General features: G+C 42.9%; 2 protein-coding genes across 2 annotated transcripts; both read left to right on the top strand.

The window, feature by feature from the left end:
- Positions 1-997: 997 nt before the first annotated feature.
- Positions 998-5051, top strand: LOC124661833 (probable pectin methylesterase CGR2). The gene is made up of 6 exons (XM_047199720.1): positions 998-1120; positions 1223-1262; positions 1598-1639; positions 2542-2910; positions 3967-4022; positions 4551-5051. Exons 1-6 carry the CDS (start codon positions 998-1000, stop codon positions 4695-4697), a joined length of 777 nt encoding a protein of 258 aa, XP_047055676.1. The 3' UTR covers positions 4698-5051.
- A 7309-nt stretch (positions 5052-12360) lies between these two features.
- On the top strand, positions 12361-14930 carry LOC124664367 (uncharacterized protein At2g39795, mitochondrial-like). The gene is made up of 3 exons (XM_047201904.1): positions 12361-12651; positions 14038-14399; positions 14491-14930. Exons 1-3 carry the CDS (start codon positions 12361-12363, stop codon positions 14648-14650), a joined length of 813 nt encoding a protein of 270 aa, XP_047057860.1. The 3' UTR covers positions 14651-14930.
- Positions 14931-16111: the final 1181 nt, after the last annotated feature.

Below are 16111 nucleotides of genomic sequence, written 5' to 3'. Positions count from 1 at the left end.
CAAAGTAAACGGGCGTTCAACATTAACCTCATCTCACACAAGAGTGGGCAAATTTCTGTCAAATAAGAAAAGGGAAGGCGAAATTATTGATTTGTTCTCCTAGCATAAATCCTAACATAAAGTAGTGAAAACCCTAGTACTTTTGTTGAGAACTCAACGCACAGATCGGGTCTACCACTCCTCCTAACACCGGTGAAATCGATCGGAGGAGGGGCAACCGGTCTATGAAGGAGGCTGAAGCGGAGGTGGCTAGCGTTTGTGTGGGTGGCATGTTACTGATGTGTAGTGCGTCGTGGACCGGTGTCGTGCGAGGTCACCTAATCCGGTGGACCATTTTTGAGCCGGCACCCCGTCCGGTTTGGCCGGAAACCACCACACGCGGCGCCACCCTGCCCGTGGTCGGGCCAGCGACAGCGCGAGGAGGACCCCAGCGGTCAGCGAGAGGGAGATGCGGCGACCGACATCCCCGAATCCGATGCGCGTCGTGATCCGGGCCAATCCCACTAATCAACGCCGCGCCGCGTGTGTATATATATACGGTCACGTAAATAACACAACAAAATAATAATAAATCCCACTCCAACATACATCGGTCCCTATCTCGTCGGATCGCCACCCACTCGCCCCCCCACTCCACTCCGATCCCCCCGCGCCGACGCTCCCAGATCCCGCCCAACCCTAGCGTCGCCGCCGCCGACGCCGCCGCCGGCACCCCCCTCCGCCGTTACAGGTACCCACCCAACCCCAGCCGCCGACGCCCCCGCCATTGCGCGTGGCGGCCGACGCGCTCGATTGGCGCGCCTCTTTCGTTGGGTTTCCCCTTCGGGCGCGCGGCGTTGAGGGGATTCTGCGCGTGCTTCCTCTGTGCGATTCGTCCAATCTGACGCGACGAATTGTGGCCAGGTGCTCGAGGAGCGCGGGGGAGAGCCTCCTTCCTCCCTTCCTGGACGGGATCATCAGGGCGGTTGCTGGGGCCAGAGGAGCGCGCGCGCGGGGGATGTCGAGGAGGTCGGTCAACCCCGGCCGCCGGGCCTCCGAGGGCGGCCTGCCCACCGTCGCCGGCCTGCTCCACCCCAAGTCGCGCTCGCCGCCAGTGCTCACAATCGCGCTGCTCGTCCTGGTGAAAACTGAAACTGAAAATCGCTCATGATGGTGGCTCTTCAGGATTTTCCTTTCGTCTGCTTGCTTGCTGCTGACGGCTGCCTGTTTTGTTCCTTCGCAGGGGGTCATTGTTCTAATCGCCTACTTCAACAGCGGCTCAGGTGTGCCTCAAACTCATCCTATTGTGTTCAGTCGATGAATAGACCGCAAAAAAAAAAAATGTAGCATGAAGGAGCTCCGCTTCTTGTTCTGATGTTACCTGCTCTGCTTTCAACTTATTTTATCGAGTAGCAACTCAAACACTGAATTTGAGATTAGGTGTGTCTGTATAAACACCGATTGCTTGTCCTGTACCTACCACTTCTGGATTAACATGTCCTTCTGGCGTGCATCGCTTTTCTGATGCCAAGTTACTGAGCTGTGTTCTGCTCTCAGCGAGATTGATGTGTATGTCCTGATCTAATACTTTTTGTTTTGACTCTTTCTTCGTTGCCAGGTGTAACTGTTACGAGCAGAGAAGCTGTGAGCAGGGCTGAAGGTATATAATTCTTTTGTGTCCCTGTCAAGCCACTTCCTACTATTATTTATAAAGTATAAACTGATGCAAGTTTCTCAATTATCCCTCTGGACTTGCCTGTTGGACAGTCCACCTTCAAATTGTTTATTTTCCTGTCTGGTTTCAATTCTACTCTCGCTATAATGTGTTGACCAGTTGTGGTTTCCAGCTGTTTTTCTACAAATACCCAAATAGCACAGATAATACTGTGTTCTGTAGCCTTCATGTTCTTAAAATTCATGGACCAAAGTAGCAGATACTATGTTATGTTGCCGTATCATTGTTTACTGGCACGATAGCATGCTCACACTTCACGTCCACATTATGCTTGCTGATTTGTAAATAGAATTGTCCTGGGTCTACACTGCATTTGGACTGTTTCTCTTGTTTTCTAGTTTTGTTGTCCATGGCTTGTCTTTATTTCTTCAGAAAGACAAACAATAGTGAATAACGAATATCCTCGCAGAACATCAATAATGTAGCATACCAACAGCCCAACACAATAACGTACTACCTCCGTTCCTAAATATAAGATGTTTTGGTTTCCTAAATTAGCCTACCAAAACATCTTATATTCTGGAACAGAGGTAATAGTTTGGTTCACTCTAATGCGGTAATATAGTTGTCTTTGTTTACTGTGTTATAATAACCTTCAGAACAGTGAAGTAGCTAATCTGCTATTATAAAAATATCTCAGAAATGGTTAATTAGGAGGTTTTTAAAGGCCAACGCAGATATTCTGTGGGCCTGATTTTCAGTGAGGATTAGTGTTTTGCTTATCTGATTGCGATATGTATCTTACATGTTGTTTCCTTTACTGTTACTTGGCTGAATTGCATGCTCCTCCTTTACCTCCTTAATCTTTATTTTGCATTTGCATCCAGGTTCTTGCACATCAGAAGTTATCCAGGCACTTCCTTATCTTAAGAAGGCGTACGGCAGTGATATGCAGAAGGTTCTCCATGTAGGCCCTGATAGTTGTACAGTAGTTTCAAACTTGTTGAAAGAAGGGAAGGTCGAAGCATGGGGGGTGGAGCCTTATGATTTGGAGGATGCCGATAGTAGCTGCAAAAGCCTTGTGCGCAAGGGCTTTGTCCGCATGTCTGACATTAAGTTCACTCTTCCATACCGCCCAGATTCTTTTAACCTTGTGGTTGTGTCAGATGCTTTGGATTATCTGACCCCAAGGTATCTGAACAAAACACTTCCTGATTTAGCAAGGGTGTCCACAAATGGCCTTGTCATCTTTACTGGTATGTTTTTCTATTCTGTTCTTTTGTTTTTTAATTTTCAGCCATTTACTTTATGATTTGTTGAAGGACCTTTGCTTCACAGAATGTATATTTGTTGATCTTCTGGGTAAAATATTAGTTCCTTCCTAAAATGATATCATATGCTAGTTTTGTTAGACCTAGAACTTACGATAAGTGGTAAAGTACTGATTTTCTTCTTAGGTATATCTGAGATTTAAAGAAAGGGGTCCTTACTGTTTATGTACTTATGCAATAATCCCTGATCCTGCCAATGCTTGCCAAGTGCCGTTCTTAAAGTGTAACTGTATGTATATTAAAATTGTATATTGTGGACACCGTTCTTTACTCAATGAACATACTAAAAGTCTCTTAAGAACCTTATCTTCAACACGGTGGAACTTGGAGTTTTCTAGGTGTAACTAGTCCAACGCCATGAGTGTCAATAACCTTTTGGTGTTGAAGGTAACCATATTTAAATGCTTGATGTGCTAGTGGAATCAGTGATAACTCTAGGTCTTTAGAGCAGGACTCAGTGATAGCGCTAGGTCTTTAGAGTAGGTAGCATGATTTAAGTCTTCAGGTGACTACTGGAATTTGAACAGTGATACCTTAGGCTGCTCTACTATTATCCCTTTGCTGCACAAGTTATTTGATGTTACAGCCCTGTGGATGGCTCCCCTGATACTTACTTTTGATAATATCATTATGGAGTCACAAAACAGTGTTGTTTCTGTCATGTATATTTATAGAATTTAACAGTTATAGTACTATTGAAGTGCTTACTGAACCAAATCTTCAGTTCTACTCATATAACTCCTTTGTGTCAAGTATAGATATTTGTAAAGATAATAATGCCAAACTGTGGAAAGTTAGACTGACCCAAAACGCCCCTCTTTTGTGACTAGTTAGGGAATAGTAATAGGGTTTAACATTTGCATTTATTGTACTGTAGTATTGTTTAATGGTTACTAGCTCTGTATTATATGTTTATTATTAGTATATGATGGATCCTATACCATATCCGTGCTAATATTTATTTTCATTACTCTTATCTAGGCAATCCTGGCCAGCAGAAGGCTAAGGTTTCTGAACTACCAAAATTTGGAAGACCAGTAAGTACAAATGACTTCTTATTGCTGGCATCAAGAAATGTTCCCTATATGACTTAAGTTCATGATATCCATTTTACAGAACACGAGCTAAACAAATTGAACACATTTCTTGCTCATGGTCCAAAAGGAAACATATAAACCATTGTAGAGTTCCGTGTTAACCGTATAGATTAATAATAGTTGAGGATTTTTGCTTCTCGTTTATTGCATTAATAATCTTGCTTATGTGACATTTTTCTCTTTGGATATGTGGCATCATATAATTAAGTTGTATCTGATTATCTCACATGTTAACCAAGTTTCTGACATACTGTTGGACATGAGTTTTGCATATTGCCAAGTCTGTTAGGCTGTCCATTAGGGGCTACTGATGGGGGAGATTTCGCAGTGTAGGTGACGCAGTTCAAGTGTTCACATATTCCAGAACCTATAGAGCAAACTGTACCTGGCTAAGACTGTGAAGTTTGCCCTGCATAACAACATAGAGCCCTTCACTAAGAAAATATGCTGTGTTTGTTTTGTTGACAGGCAAAGTTGCGGAGTAATTCATGGTGGACGCGCTACTTCATCCAGACTGGCTTAACAGAGAATGAAGGGCCATTGAAGAAGTTTGAGCAGGCCGCTTCGAAGAGCAACTACAAACCTGACTGTCAAATCTTCCACCTCAGCTCATAGTACTGTACCAAGCAGGGAAATGTCAATCCATGACAACTTGGATCACTGTCTCACTGTTTTTGTAAGCAATATCCCCCCGTCGAAGAGGAAGAGTCACACGAAGCGCCAGCCTTCTCCGTAGGTAGCTTTTGTAGAGAGGCTTCACCACTTGTTGCTAGAGAATTCTGTGTGGAGGTTAAATTATGTGTCATTATGCACCGCGAAAAGCCCGGACGGCATATATATGTGTCAGAACTTTACAATGTTGTACCATGCTACATTCTTGGGTGTCAGCTGTTCCCTGAGCAGCTTCAAATGTAAACTCCTCCAAGAGAGGCAGATCATATATTCATATCGTGTCCCTTTGGCTGCTTCGGAATCTTGTTAGATTTTTTGGGGTATTCTGAGACTTATAATTAGGTTGTCGTTGTCATAATTTGGATGATGCTTTGAGCCCGACCCAGTTCCTTGTGTTCAGATACTTGAGAAGGATGGTCTACCTGACGGGGGATTAAATGTACATGTTTATGCTTGCAGTGATAAGTTCAGCTGAAGCCCTAGTTTGTGGTTTGTCAACATCATTGGTAACAGAACAGAACGGCATAACAAACCTCATTAGAAATTCAGAATATGACATGAGGTCAGGTAAGATGTCGTTTTGGTCAGTTAAAATAAACAAGGTCTCCATCTGATTCAGACCACATCTCGGAAGTACTATATTTCGTGTCCAATTTCAGTTACGTTCTGAGTTTTACCACACTGCAACGAATGATCTTTGTATATTGTTCTTCCTCTTCATTGCAAAAGAACTAAGCAGTATATACCAGATATTTCTTTCTTCGCTTCATGGTTTTTTCTTGTAACGTGCGTTGATAACTTGGTATATTCCATAGCTGTTGCATAGAGAATTGCATCTTGTCTTCAACTTGAAGTGCAGACATCGTCTTCCCTCCCATCACCATCATCATCGTCGACATCATCATCCATGCCTCCTCCAGTTGATATCCTCTCATTATTGACCATTCCAGTTTTGCGAGCTACTACTAAGCAAGTTTGCTATCAACTTATCATCCACCAACCTTGATTAGTCAATATTCAAAGCACATCTTAACATGGAGTACATTAAATATCTCAATGTAGCCTTTTTGTTTATAAACCCCATATACAGCCATCTTTCGCCTCTATATATCTGAGCAGCCGTAGCCGTTTGTTCCTTTGCTTCTGGTTGGCAAGAAGAACAAGAAAAACAAGCGAGTCATGGAGGGCCTGCTGCCGTTCCTGTACAGGGCCATCGTCCTCCATTTCGCCGACGGCGAGGGGCGGTCGTCCACCGGCGGCAGTTCCTTCATCCGCGGCGACTCACCGTCTGCATCGCGGTACTACGTCCCACTCGCCGACGACTCTGGCGGTCTGGCCGGCTCCGGTTCGTCGCCGCCTTGGTGCCGCCGTTAACTTCGCCGGCCAGCCGCGATGCGCAGATTCTGTGATCGGTATTCTGTAGCTGCTCTCGGTTATGTCTCGAGTTTTTCTTCTTCCTCTGGTCTTCTTGGAATAAGTTCAGGTCGGTCAGAGGCTCAGAGCTGGATCATGTGCTTGCCAAATTGCAGGCTCTCGGTCGGAAACATGATCCAACTTGATGCTCCTACTATGTGCATACGTGCTTGTGGTTCCAATATCAATCGATCCAAGTGTAATATTATGTTTGTGGGGTTTCTTTGGTTGTTGCTTTCTGAACTTTCATTCTGATCGCAGGCTCTAGGTCAACACCAACAAATATCTCAAAACGATCCAATACGAAATAATCGTTGGAACTATTCCGTTGTAAATAGAAAATCCTCAGAGATTATTTTATATTTTACGTGGCCCAACTCCATAATTTACAACAAATGCGAACGGTATACTCTGTTTCTTTTGTATGATTTTAGCCTAGGTATTTTAGTTGATCCAACATAAAACTGTTTGGCTATGTTTTCTATGAGCAAATATCACAACACACAGATATTGTGGTCAAGGTTTGACAAGACCTTGTGCTTTGCCGAGGCACCGGTCAGTCGTCGATGGAGGCCGTCGCTTCGTTTCCAAGGTGGAATCAAGCAGGCGGTGCTCCCGTGGCGAGGCCCCCCAATAATCGCTTGGGTCGTGCTGCTCTTCAGTACCTACAGCTACCGCCTCCTCCTCCGGCCGGCCGTGGTGGCGATGGAAGTGGGATAGGCAGTGGCTTCCGGGAGTCTGGATCCTGCCGGCGGTGGGTGAAACTCGAAGCTGTGTTCAAGGAGAATCACTGGAGTTCATCAACAGCAGATCCCCTTCAACGACTGTGCATCGTTAAGCTGCTTATTCCGATGGCCGAAGGGCGGCCACTCCGAGCTGTGATGCTGCTGTTGTCATCTCTTCTTCCTCCAGGCCAGAGTGCCATACATGAGGATCTTCGCGAGCTGCGTTGCGCCGTTCGTCCCCTCGTTGTCTCCAAGTGGTGCCGTCCCCGGCGACAACGTTGGTGGCCATGATGTCAAGCTTTCCTCTCGCGGTGGAGGAGGAGCCGATCGCTTTTCCATTTATAGTTTCAGGTCCTTTTTGTAAAAGTCTTGGGTCATGCTGCAGTTTTTCAGGGTCCTTGATGTAATTTGTGTTCCCTACCCTTCTCCTTAATACAGTTTCCGGACCCTTCCGGGTCCTGGCCCGTTAAAAAAAAGAACCAAAACTATTGGCGGTGAAGATATCACGAAATCACAACCGAAGCTAGTAGTATAAGACTGCTCAGTGGGAGTAACTTAGCTAGTAACATCACACAACCCAAGGTATTTTGGTGACATGACATATCAATAATTGAAAAAAAAGAGTGAGGTGGTAACTAGTTATGTTACCATAACATCACACACCCCAAGATAAGTTTAGTCTACACCATAGTAAATAACACAATGCATAACACCACATATAAGTTACTACCTACTATGGAGGTACTGTAGTAACTTAGACTAGTAACATATGACATGTTACTAGTTTAAGTTACTCCCCACTATGACTAGCCTAAGAAAACCACAAGAATTTCTTCCTGAGTAATCCAGGATGTATCGAGCTCATTTATGGGAGCCATTTGGAAGTTTTTCATAAATGTTCTAGCTTTCAGTCTTTTTTTAAAAAATCAAATGTTTCTTTAGAATTCAAATATTAGAGCCCAAGTCGGATCTGAAAATCCAAAATATAGACTTACTGTTTGGCCACGTGTGTGTGGGCCGTGTGGCTGAGTACCATGCTTGATGAGCACCCCCAATCAGCAGAAAAGAAGAACCCATGAAACATGAGATTTTTTTTTTTTGCGAAACAAATAATCTTAACATTAAGAGAAACATCAAACAGTACAAAATACGTTAAAAAGGTAAATTACAACTAAATTACAACTAAATTTTTGAGATGTTCATCTTCGACCTTTAAATTTGTAAAACAACTTATACCAATTACTGTGGTTTTGGAACTAAAACCCCATACCCTGGCCGGTTTGTTTTATTTACTTGCGTCGTCTGACATTGGACATTGTATGCTTACATTCATGATCCCTATAATGAGAATAGAATTGTAGTTTTTCTCTAGGGTGTGATAAAATTGGTGTTTTTTTTTACTTATTCTCAAGTCGCTTTATCTTTTTTTCTTCCCGCTGAACCCAGACCTGTTTTCCCTCGCTCGCAGCCTATGGTCGACCACGTGTTCTGCTCCGACCTGTTCCGCCGGGCGCGCGTCGACCTCCACAGCAACATGAGACAAAACCTGTCGCAGCGCCGCTCGTCGGCGTCATCGGCAGACGGCACACGCGTCCCGGCCATGCCAAGCGCCACCGCTCCACGGCAAGCAGGCGCTGCGCATGAGACGCTTGACTCGTGTGCATGCAAAGCACGTGATGTCGTGATGAATTAGTTACATGGAATAGATCTGTCTGGTGCGAGCATGTCTAGGTAACACTGTAAGGACTGGATTTTTACTGTTCAAAGAAACATAAAGTGTTGTTTTCTCTTTTTTATAAAGCCCACATGGTTTTCCATCTTACTTATTATTTTTCTTTAAAAAATGCGCAAGTGTGTATCAAGGTGGAAAAATCACACTTGTAGCGGACGTGATTTATTTCAATTTCAATTTTTCTAATTTTTTCAAATACCTTTTTGAGTTTTTTTCATTCTTGAAGCTCAAGTCCACCTACATCATGTTCTTCTGGCTATTTTCGATGATTCATCTTATGTTTCTACCATGCCTTCATTAGAGCGGTTTAGTTTTTTTTATGTAGCTTGCATATTTTTTCTTATAGAATTGCGCAAGTATATATCAAGGTAATATGTACACACATGCTTTAGAGTAACGATAAATCGGAAGGTAAGGGGACTTCAGAAGAGAGGCGACTGTGAAATTCATCTAGAGTTTCGTCCCTGCATCAGAGATGCAACTAATCTATTCGTCTTCGGTGGCCTTAGGGCCTTTGAAGTGTGGCGGACCACGTCCCCTCGTCGACGGGAGGGTTCTCGTTCTTTTTAGGTTATTTTTCAGTGTCTTCTTTAAGATGATGAGGCCGGCTACATCTTGATAGTAGAATAAGGTCCTTCTTGCCCTATTCTGGCTTCGGTGGTGCGCTTATCGCTGGCAGAGGGCGTGGAGGTTTTGTCCGGTGGATCTTCTGAGATCCGACCTGTTTTCGTGTTCCTTCATTGGCAATGGTTGTTGCCCTATTGCGTTGGCCCTTTGGAGTCTTAGAACGAATACATTTTTTTTCTGACAATCTTTGCACGCATTCAGTGATGGAGGGGTCAGGACGACGATGTGCCTTCAGCTCATTCCAGTGCTCATATTCTTTGCTTGGTGGTCCAACGACCTATTTGCAATTTTTTTATTACCTTTGGTGTTCTTTATAGTAGTGTTGACGATGATTAATAGATTGGCTGTTCTTTTCGCAAACATATTAATTTATACGTATGTGGTTTATTTCAATTTTTGAAAAAGTTTAAAATACCTTTTTGATATTCAATTGGAAAGTCAAGTCCACCAACACCCATCTTCTTCTGCCTCTTTTCGATGATTCATCTCGTTTTCATACCTTGTTCGCAAGAGAGGCTTATTATTTCGATGCCAGACCTGATTTAGTAACTGGTCTTATATTTGTGTAATAAAATGTCTAGAACAAAACTCTCACTGACGCGCGGGCCACACCGACCGCCTGAGCACGCCGCATCCCCATTCGGTCCGGGCTGCCCTAGCTAGCGCTCGAGCGCTAGGGAGGGATTAAACGATCGGTTTCCAACCAAAAAAAAAATCCATTTTTGGCAAATTTTGGACTGTAGTGGAGGCTATTAAGGGGAAAGTTCTGCATGCATGTTGAAACAGACGAATCTGCTGATGTAAGCGGAATCTTTTCCAAATTTCAAAACTCAAAACGTTTTATCTCACAAACGACAACTCCGATTTAAGATCTGTTTTCACCAATAAATCCGTCTCAACGAGGTCTTCAAAACTAGCACCCATGTTGATATATTTCGAGAAACTTTTTTCGACTAAAAGTTATCAACCCTCTCCTATTCGAATAATCAACCCTCCGTACTTGAGTGATCAACGGTAAATGTATAAAATTATCAACCTGGTGCAGGCTATTGAGTAAAGTTCTCCATGCATGTACACAAAAGACGAATTTGCTGATGTCAGCGGAATCTTTTCCAAATTTGAAAATTCAAAACGTTTTAACTTTCAAATGACAACTCCAAATTAAGATCCGCTTTCACCAATAAATCCGTCTCGACGAGATCTTCAAAACTAGCACCCATGTTGATATGTTTCGAGAAACTTTTTTACAGCTAAAAGTTATCAACCCTCTCCTATTCGAATAATCAACCCCTCGATACTTGAGTGATCAACGGTAAATGTATAAAATTATCAACCCAGTGCGAGGTATTGAGGAAAGTTCTGCATGCATGTAGAAACAGACGAATCTGTCGATGTCGGCGGAATCTTTTCCAAATTTCAAAATTCAAAATGTTTTAACTTTCAAACGACAACTCCAAATTAAGATCCGCTTTCACCAATAAATCCGTCTCGACGAGATCTTCAAAACTAGCACCCATGTTGATATGTTTCGAGAAACTTTTTTTCTGGCTAAAAGTTATCAACCCTCTCCTATTCGAATAATCAACCCCTTCGTACTTAAGTGATCAACGGTAAATGTATAAAATTATCAACCTGGTGCAGGGTATTGAGGGAAAGTTCTGCATGCATGCACAAATAGACAAATCTGCTGATGTCAGTGGAATCTTTTCCAAATTTTAAAATTCAAAACGTTTTAACTTTCAAACGACAACTCCAAATTAAGATCCGCTTTCACCAATAAATCCGTCTCGACGAGATCTTCAAAACTAGCACCCATGTTGATATGTTTCGAGAAACTTTTTTTCTGGCTAAAAGTTATCAACCCTCTTCTATTCGAATAATCAACCCCTCCGTACTTGAGTGATCAATGGTAAATGTATAAAAATATCAACCCGAAAGTTAATTTTATTTTAAACATTTTACCGAATATTTTTTAGTTTAGAAGCTATCAACCCGGTGTCCTGTTATTTATCAACGGTAAATATAAATAACTACCAACCCTAAAAATCTAACTTCATTTCGAATATTTTGGCGACTCTTTTTAGTTTACAAGTTATCAACCCGGTGCTCCGTTATTTATCAATGGTAATTATAAAATAACTACCAATCCTAAAAAGTATTTCATTTAGAATATTTTAGCGAATATTTTATTTTATTTTACAAGCTATCAACTCTGGTGGCTCGTTATTTATCAATCGTAAAAATAAATAAATAATAACCCTAAAAAGTATTTCATTTAGAATATTTTCGCGACTCTCTTTTAGTTTACAAGCTATCAACCCGGTGACCCGCTATTTATCAATGGTAAAATATAAATAAATATCAACCCTAAAAATTTAATTTAATTTAAAAAATGTAGCGACTCTTTTTTTGTTTACAAGTTATCAACCCTAGGTGCCTCGTTATTTATCAACGGTAAATATAAATACCTAGCAACCCTAAAAGGTAAATTTCATTTAGAATATTTTAGCAACTTTTGTTAGCTTACAACTTAAAACAATACTTAATTTGAGTAGCAAGTGGTAGTTCATTTGAGTTGCAAGTGGATCTTCCCACCCGTTATTTTCCCCCTTAAAAACCACTGACCCGAAAAAGGGAATTGCAAAAGGACCCCATTAAATATGAATTACCGTATGAAAATAAAACCCAAAAGGGAATTGCAAAAAGGGAATTGCAAAAAGAGAATTGAGAGCCTGCCTCGTGCTGAAGAAAAAGAATGATATGCTATGTGTATGCATGCAACGAACTTATGAAAGTGTGAACGCTCATTAAATGCAAATCCATGAGATGAGTGCATGTGCGTACATGCAGGTGTGAGCACTTCTTGGCTACATGCGAACTCGCAAGTAGTAATAGAAGCTTGTTAGTGTGAATACGTGTGAACGCAATTAAAACACTAAGTGATAAAAAGGGAATTGACTCGCTTCGCGAGCGCTTCCGCGCCATGGAAAGTGATTGCTCAAGCGCTCGATTGCCAGGGAGGGGATTCGATTCGGTCCATTATTAAACCCAAAACCCCTCCTCACCTTATCCCCTCCCCACTCCCCTCCTCGCACCCAACACCGCGGCCATGGCCTCCTTCGTCTCCGCCTCGTCAGCCACCTCCACCACAGCCGCCATCACCCTCCTCCGCTCCGCCCCGTCCGCCTCAATCTTTGGCCCGTGGGCGGCCCAGGTCAGGCGCTCGCTGCTCGCGCCCCCTCTGCGCGCGGCCGCGGCGGCGAATGGGTCGACGGTCAAGATGATGGAGAGCAAGGTCAAGAGCAAGAAGAACAAGAAGGGCGCCGGAGGAGGCGGCCTCCCCGCCGCCATCGACCTCGAGATCCGGGAGGCCGAGGAGTACCTCGCCACCGACGTGCAGGTGAGAACGACACACCCGCCGTGACACACACGGTCGAGTCCCCTTGCGTGCTAGTAGAATAACCCTCGCCGGAAGAATCAGAGACGGATTACTCGTGAGGCGGGCGGACGGGTTTGCTTGGTTTATTATGGCGGTAATCTTGTTTGGACGGCTGCACGGTAGGCGTTTGTTAGCGAGTGAGTGTGCTCGGCTGGAGTGGACCGTGGCTTGCTGATTTTGCAACTGCATTGCGAGTATGCAGAGGGTCTTCCCATCTCTAGGCTAGGGGTAAATTTGCCATGAACCGTCCGTAGATATGACCAGTAAATAAGCATGCTAGTGCTTCCTTGCATTTTTTCTTTCTTCCGTCAAGGAAGGAGTGCTTCTTTTGCGTATAGCAACTGTGCATCCGTCTGCTCGTATGTGCTCTGATTGGTTTCGTGTTGATTCTTATGAGTGATCACCGATTAAGCACGCCAGCACGTGAGGTGTGCAACCATCTGTTCATCATAAGAATAACACACGCTTTAGCTTGGTTTTATTCAGCTCGTATCACTTTGCTGAGCATGTTGTAAAGTATGGACTTAGATGAGCGAGGGCGATTGTTGAGTTTTGAGGTTTGTTTTGAATTTTGAACTATTTAGGATTTGTTTGGCGTGAGAGCATTGTCCAAACTGACATTTAGTTCCATTAATATTGTCTGAAAATCCTGAAATGTGCAAATATATGCCACTTTCTGCAAGATGTGGCCTTTATGCTTGGCATGGTCGGGTATGGACATATGAATATATTCCTTGAGCTAGATGGATTTGGTGCGTGGTAGAACAATCTCTGCCTGAATCAGAGAGAGTTTTGTCATGGAGGAAATGCTTCTACTGTTAATCTAACAATACTTGTGCCAGTTTAGCTCAGTTTCGTGTTGATTCTCATATAGGATCTATTATAAGCATGCTAGCATGGACAGTCTGCAACCATCTGTTCCAAATTATTCTTGTGTGTGTTTTCATGTAGCTTCTCAATTGTAGTATTGATACTAAAAATAAGTCTTGAGTTTTAGGACTGTTGTTTCTCTGAGCAGCTGCCGCCATTCAGCTGATGTCAGCCCGTTGATCATTCTAATGACTTTGTGGAGTCTGACTTTTAGGGTGGTGCAACCGATGGTTGAGTTCCTGAAGGGCTGGGTTCAGATTTTGAACTGCCTACTACTTTGGATTCACATTGCATGACAACAGTATTCAAACTGGCATTTTGATTCATAAGTTATTGTCTGAAACATCCTGAGATGACTGAACATATGTTACTTTCTGCAAGAAGTATCTGTAAAATTACATGAGGACTTGCATTCAGTTCTTGGTCTTGCGAATAATTAAGCTGTTTTGATTGGTTCATTGCTCCGTCTTCTGGCAGGAACCTACACCAGATGACTTTCCCTTTGAAATCGTTGACGAAGAAGGGATGAGCGTGGTTGTTCTTAAAAAGGACTACAAGGATGAGAAGATCGAGGTCATTGTCAGCATGCCTAACATGGACGCGGAGCCTGAGTTTGATGAAGATGATGATGAGGATGCTGCCAAGGACGATGACGACGAAGATGAGGGCTCCGAAGACAGTAGCCTCTCCATGAAGGTGGTAGTCTCCAAGGGAACTGGCCCGAAACTCGAGTTCACCTGCACTGCCTTCCGTGAGGAGATAACCATCGACGAGATGCTGATATCAGAGGAAGCCGAATCCGATGCAGAGAAGTTCCCCTTCGAGGGCCCTGAATTCACGTAAGTATACCACTTCACATGCTCATTTTTGCACCATTGAATCGTGTGACTACCCTTTGCTGATATGATCCCCTCTGTTTTTCTGCTGCAGCGAGCTTCCTCCGAATGTGCAGAAGGGCCTGTTCAAGTTCCTGGAGCTACGTGGGGTGACCCTGAAGACCACCAACTTCATGCACGATTACATGGTGACCAAGCAGACCAAGGAGTACGTCCGGTGGATGACCAAGCTCAAGGACTTGGTCCGGCAATGAGATCAAAGAGATGGCTTTGCCGTGTTGCTCGACAACATTTTTTTGGTAGCTTAGCCTTTTAAGCACGCGTAGCAGGAGCACTGAGAACTTTGCGAAGCTATTACTGTACTATGCCGCGTATCTATCTGTAGTTCTGTATCGGTCCTGTGTCAGTTCTTGGTCAGTTCCTCTTGTGTTTCCTGGAACTGGGCTCCGAAAATCTTGTAGCATGCGAGATTACCACCTGTGTAACAAGACTCTTGCTTAGTTTAGTGATGCTAATAGCTGTTGTTATCCCTTTGTTGCTTGCGTCCATTATATGCATCATCAACTCCCATACCTGAACTCAGTCCTTGAACTGGAAGATGTTGCCAAGGAAATAAGAGGAGGCGATGACTGATGTCAAGGACTTGGCTCATTATCTGTAGTACCAACTTTATTCCATAAACCACTAACATCTGATTTGTGTGTTTTTCAGGTTAGGGAACTCGAAAGAACCCCAGGTCAGCCAGATTGAACCCCAGATCAGCCAGAATGATCAAGTTCTAGGATTTTTCACGACACGTACATGGTAAGAGCAGCGTGTCTAATTTAGAGTCTCATCTACTTACTGATCCACAATTGTTGTTAACCTCTACAAGTACCTGGTAAATGATCAGGATATGTGATGTATCACTGTTGTAATTCGATGTGAAGGCGCAGAAGTGGTGTATTGATTGTCAGTTTAGGGCCTTTCTTTTGCAGAAAAAAACTAGTCGTTCGAACTTGTCAACAACTCAGTCAGCGCTCGCCACTTCAGCATTATGATTGGCTTCCTCGTAAGTAGGGCAAAGTGTCCACCCTGCTCACACGTAAAACCTCATTGACCAAAATACTCCACCTTGAGCTCACTGTTTTCCGTGGTAGAGGATTGACGAGATGTTATGAGACTATTTTTTTTAGATAAATTGAAATTTGACATTACTTTATTTTAGTAACTAATTTATTCAGCATCGGTGCTTGTTTTTTTTATGGAATCTTTGAATAATGGATTTTTTTAAAGATGGGAGCATACAGGGAAATACAGATTGGCTCTCGGGTGCCACACACCCCTATACTTGGAAAAATAAAAAAATTGTTAAAAAAATTTAAAAAATTCAAACTTTTTTGTGACTCAAAGATGATCAGGTATTATACTTGAAATAAAATATTTCCCTAGAAAATTACTTTTAGTGTATTCTGGGTATAAAAAAAAATCGAAATGCTCCATGACCAAGTACTATTCACTTTATATTTGTCATAATTTTGTCTTTTTTTTGCCCTGGAGACCATGTGAATCATTTCGTTTCTAAACATTTTTTACGTGTACAAACTTGACCGTCCTTGGTTTTCAAGAAGATTTTTTTTTAAAAAAAATTAATATTTTTTTTGGTCTATGGAATGCGTTGCAGCTAAAAGCCAAAAGTAAGCTTCCGGAGCATACGCCTATATATAATGGATTAT

The sequence above is a fragment of the Lolium rigidum genome, chromosome 6 (assembly GCF_022539505.1).
Source record: "Lolium rigidum isolate FL_2022 chromosome 6, APGP_CSIRO_Lrig_0.1, whole genome shotgun sequence".
Taxonomy (NCBI): domain Eukaryota; kingdom Viridiplantae; phylum Streptophyta; class Magnoliopsida; order Poales; family Poaceae; genus Lolium; species Lolium rigidum.
Note: the sequence above shows the minus strand (reverse complement) of the source record. Positions and strands in the feature narration are given on the sequence as shown.